Source organism: Limulus polyphemus, unplaced genomic scaffold (genome assembly GCF_000517525.1).
Source record: "Limulus polyphemus unplaced genomic scaffold, Limulus_polyphemus-2.1.2 Scaffold9159, whole genome shotgun sequence".
Taxonomy (NCBI): domain Eukaryota; kingdom Metazoa; phylum Arthropoda; class Merostomata; order Xiphosura; family Limulidae; genus Limulus; species Limulus polyphemus.
Window position 1 is genome coordinate 1 of NW_013674769.1, and position 5,673 is coordinate 5,673.

The 5,673-nt window shown below is 31.1% G+C and overlaps 1 protein-coding gene across 1 annotated transcript in view; it reads right to left on the reverse strand.

The window, feature by feature from the left end:
- Window positions 1-323: 323 nt before the first annotated feature.
- LOC106475779 (transmembrane protein 184B-like) overlaps window positions 324-5,673 on the reverse strand; it is a 6,920-nt gene continuing 1,570 nt past the window's right edge. The window contains exons 2-5 of the mRNA XM_013936456.2: window positions 4,716-4,936; window positions 1,379-1,541; window positions 905-995; window positions 324-420 (exon numbers count right to left, since the gene is read on the reverse strand). Coding sequence (XP_013791910.2) covers window positions 324-420; window positions 905-995; window positions 1,379-1,541; window positions 4,716-4,934 — 570 coding nt within the window. The 5' untranslated portion in view covers window positions 4,935-4,936. The remainder of the gene's footprint in view (window positions 421-904; window positions 996-1,378; window positions 1,542-4,715; window positions 4,937-5,673) is intronic.

Sequence of the window (5,673 nt, forward strand, 5' to 3'; positions counted from 1 at the left end):
AACATGACTACATAATCAACAACATTCCTTAACTATGTGTACTATGTAACATGACTACATAATCAACAACATTCCTTAACTATGTGTACTATGTAACATGACTACATAATCAACAACATTCCTTAACTATGTGTACTATGTAACATGACTACATAATCAACAACATTCCTTAACTATGTGTACATTGTAATAAAGATGTTGAACATACTTTAACATTAACTTAATGAATGAAAGGTGTTAACTGTATTTGAACATAAATTCACAGGTTAGTTCTTTGTATGTGAAATGTTACAAATGACATAAATCAAAATGGAAATCACTTATCAATGAACAGGATACTTTACCTGTTTACAGAAACGTAGAAAACCTATAGTATAACTCTTGCCAGTTAAGCAACATGTTCCATATAAGAAACTGGATCTAAGGAGAAATAAGAATACGTTCTTCAGTACTGTAGAGATTTCTGAAAGTTTGTTTAAAAATGATATAAATTTCAACCTTCTACAAAAAGGAAACAATGCATGTTTATTAATACTTGTTTGTATTGGCTTAAACTGGTACTTCAGTATAATATCCTTTGTTTTATCACCGAATTCAGTTTCTTAAGGTCAAAATTTTCACAAGTACACTTGCCCATGTAAAATTACAACAGTAACTAGATACCCGTAGTTACTGAGCAATGTACTAGAAATACCATTTGTTTTGTACGTGAAAATAATTTAAGTAAAATGGAAACACCCGGAATGAAATAAACATTTATAATTTCAACCTTATCTCAACAAAGACTTGCCTTTCTTTTTATGATTAAACCTTTTTGAGACTTTTGACAAACCCGAGTTGTTATTACTGTCCAGAGTATATTAGAATATTACTATTTCCAACAAAATGCCCATATGATACATACTTAATAGGTTTTCCTCTTATTTCAGTCATGATGTTACTTTCTCCTCCAAGATATTCATAGCAGAGACTGAGGAAGTTATAAATCACGAAAGCTGAAAAAAATTAAATAATAATAATGATTTGTATCCACACACTTAATGAAAAATATTTTAATATATTATTAATTTATTTCAGCACTGTATACTTTGTAGTTTTTTAATAAGTCAACATATAATGTGTATCAATGTTTTATTTGTCACAAAAACTATATGTTATTTGTTAATCAGCTTCTTGTAACATAATGAATGGTATAACAAAAACAGAGTTCTTAACAAACTGTTATATAAACTGAAGTATGATAAAAAATATAACTTTATATAACATACTCTTCATAATGACTTGTATATTAGATTTACTGGTTACATACAGATCACAGATCCAGACTACTAAGCAAGTGAAAATGAAACCTGTATGTTTCTATAAATATTGTACTAACCTTCATACCAGTTTCGAACACTGTCAAAGTAAATATAGAAGCTGTCATGAAAGAAGAGTAGACTCAACCAGGAATCAAAGGCATATATTGGTACAATAAACAAAATCCTCACAATCCATCGCTGTTCAGTTGGGCAAGAATAATACCTTAGATATTGATAAATCTGTAATCACCAAAAGAATTAAATTAAGTAATCGGAACACGTATATTAACTTCTAAAACCATTGTACTGGAAAATGCACCCAATGATACTATGGTCTACCACATTCTACAAATATCAAATACATGTAAAACTGTATCAATACCAAATATGCCAAGGGCTATTCTAATGCTTTTTTGCTCAAAAAACTGTATATATTGGAAACAATCTGAGTATCTTTTCTCTATGATTTGAAACATTTCAGTTTTTATTCATAATAAAAGTACTTGTGATACAAAATGCATGTTAAAATAGTCCTAAGTTTCCAAAATACAGTAAACTATCTCACAGTACAGCAACAGTGAAGAGGTCATTCCAGCTAAACTAGTATTTAATGTGTAATCAGAATAGCTGACTGGATTATACGGTACTTATTCTATACACTCATGGGCAATAAAGAATACTTGTTATATGCTAGAACTAGAGGGGCACTTAGTAGGGTGCATACCTCTACCTCGGCTCTCAAAAAATACAGAAATGTGTCCACATGTCTGTCGTTATCATGGACCATTTTGGCAGGTCGTTAAGGAATAATACCATACACAAGTCCACCAAATTTCATCAAAATCCAATCATTTTTGACTGAATTATAGAGCAAATATAGTGTGTTAACAGATTTTTGGATTTTTGTGACCTTCACCTCTCCAAAAACTAATCACTTCTAAGGTGGATCACAGTACAAATATATACCAGCTTTCGTCAAAATTTATTCAGCCATTTTCAAGAAGTCTTGCTGACAAACACACATACACAGGTGAAAACATAACCACCATACACCTTTGGTGGCAGAGGTAATAACACATCACAAACACTCCAAGACCTGTAAGTAAACATTTTTATATGAAAGAATGACTGAGTGAGCTTCTTCCTATTCCAAGGCCTGTACATGTTTGTAAATAAATGTTTCAAGATAAAAGAATGACTGAGTGAGCTTCTTCCTATTCCAAGGCCTGTACATGTCTGTAAATAAATGTTTCTATTTGAAAGAATGACTGAGTGAGCTTCTTATTCCAAGGCCTGTACATGTCTGTAAATAAATGTTTATATTTGAAAGACTGACTGAGTGAGCTTCTTCTTATTCCAAGGCCTGTACATGTCTGTAAATAAATGTTTATATTTGAAAGACTGACTGAGTGAGCTTCTTCCTATTCCAAGGCCTGTACATGTTTGTAAATAAATGTTTCTATTTGAAAGAATGACTGAGTGAGCTTCTTTGTATTCCAAGGCCTGTACATGTCTGTAAAAATTTTTCTATTCGAAAGAATGACTGAGTGAGCTTCTTCATATTCCAAGACCTGTACATGTCTGTAAATAAATGTTCCCATTTGAGTAAGCGTCTTTCTTTTCTATGTGTGTTGTTAAGTATCTATCACAAGAAAAACTTCTCATTTTGAAATATGGTAGTCGTCTAGTCTTACAGAGTTACATGAGAACAAAACCATAATTAAAATAGAAAGTGGGATTTGTTTCATGTGATCAACATTTCTAACTACAAGCCCAGATTTCTTAAACAATTTCTACCAAAAATAAGAACTACTCAAAATGTAACTTATTTAATTGTTAAACCATTGTAACTTAATTTTGTTATAGCTGAAAGACTTGTAAGCTCAGTGTTATGTTTAAAGTAAAGTCTCAGTCAACATTCTACTTGCAAATTCAGTATTACATCAATGTTAGATATACACAACTGTTTCAGTTCAAGTTTAATGCAAGTGTTATGATTTAAATAATTTATATAGTATGAGTGTTACATTTAGTTAATTTTAGAAGCAATAGTTTATCGCAGGTTTGTTCATGTAACCGTTTACAATTCATATGTCATGTAGTTCAATAGTTATGAATGAGTGATTGTTATATTATTGTGTCATATTACTAAAACCTTCTAAGTTTTTCTCGTTTTAATTGGGTATTATTGCATCATAATATCTAGTAGTTTGTGGAATGTTCTAGATCTCTGTCAGAGTATAAACACGTATCAAAAATTTAGTTCAAGAGTTAGACTGTGTGATTGTGAGTTTAGCCATAAAGAGCATGCAGTGGCAACTTTTAAAATGAAATTATCACAGATTGTATTGTAATAACAAAGTATAGAAGAATAATTCATCTTGTCAATTGTGTTCTAAAGTAACTGAACCAACCTGTGTAAACTTTGATGAAAAAGAGAATTATTTAAAGCTCTGGATACAGCTGTAATAACCAACAGTGTAACAAACATTTGTATATGCATTTGACTTGTTTCAATATATTATTTCAAAACAAATGGACTGTGTGCTGCTTCTTTATTGTTCAAATTTGTCACCAGCAAGTCACAGACACCTACTGTATAGAATCCGGCTCATACGTAAAACCCGACAGTAGATAAGTAATACACTGTAAATTACACACAAATGAAAGCATATTTTCATTTTTAATACTGAAAAACTTCTATACAAACTTTAAATTATTGTCAAAAAAAATTACAAGGTATCCATGACTTCATATTAACCCTATCTCACAATTAGAACATGATATAACAACCTCATGCTCTAATAAATGATTTGGAATCTGATAGTCAACAATATGGCTGATTCTTCATGAGGATATATAGCCTGTCATCTCATATTATCAGCAGTTCAAGTGCATACCAATAATATTTAACATTTCAATATTTATCAAACTTTTAAAAAATGTTATTTCACTAATCGTTACTATACTTAGAATTCATATTTGGTTGGTCATAATCTATCTATTTCCTCTTCTACAACTAATGCAAGTTTAACATTGTACACCATCTTATACTTAACTAATTCATTATCATACAAGTAGCTTGTCAACATGGGAGGCTTGCCATACAGGTATATTTTCATTCAGAGCTAACAAACTTATCAAACCAAGAAGTAGAAAGATGTAGGCCTGATTGTTAGACCACATTACTCGCCTTGAAAACAGAACATGTACATATTGACAGTGCTGGATGTCAGCAACCTTTATTTCTAGACACTTCTAGTGAATGTAACAGTGATTCAAGTTACAGTATTAGAAATAATGCTAAAGATGCAAAGAATTTTGTGGGCTAATTACAGTATGAATGTCAACCCTACTTACCCCGTGACATGTGGTAACCAATGTTAGAGTATCAGGAATGTCAACTCAACTTACCTGGTGACACGTGACAATCAATGCTGCCCACACAAAAGCTCCTGAAATGGCTTGTGCTGCTGTGGTTTGTAAAAAGATGGGGGGAATTTCCTCCAAGCTACCATTTGTTCCATTTCTAACAATATCTATTGGAACACCGTGGTCATCAATTGTGAAGACGCTTGTCAAGAGTTCCGCATCTGTTGAATAAGAGCTGCTCACCTCATCCACACTATTCATCACTAAAAGTTAATAAAAGAGGTAGAAATTAAAACCGTACACCACAGAAATTTGCAGTGCTTTATATGCAGTACAGTTATGTATCTTATGTGAGGTCTCTCAGTGCACTTTTCTACTAAGACAAGTAAACTTTTGGTGGTAGTGTGTACAACCATACTGTTGTAACTTCATTGTGATGCTTCTCTGTCCATTACTAAGTTAACGTTAGGAGTCCACAAGCTGCTAACCATTGTAATTGCAATTAACATGAGAAGTTTAAATTTTTAATGTTTAAGTTTAAAAAAACATACACAATTTGAGTTTTACTTTTATCTCTAATATCTTTATTCTAATCAAAAAAATCAATTATAGAAAAAATATGTCAATCAATCAATACAGATTTACAACAGCACAATAGTGCTAATAGTGTTTCTATTTTATATATATATATATATATATGTATCTACATACATGTAATATACGTGCCAGACACTAGGTTTTCTAATGCTGTTTCTAGTTTTTATATATATACTTACATACGTGTTAGACACTAGGTTTCCTAATATTGTTTCTAGTTTATATATATATACTTACATACGTGTTAAACACTAGGTTTCCTAATATTGTTTCTAGTTTATATATATATATATACATACGTGTTAGACACTAGGTTTTCTAATACTGTTACTACTTTATATATATATATATATATATATGTATCTACATACGTGTCAGACACTAGGTTTCTAATACTGTTTCT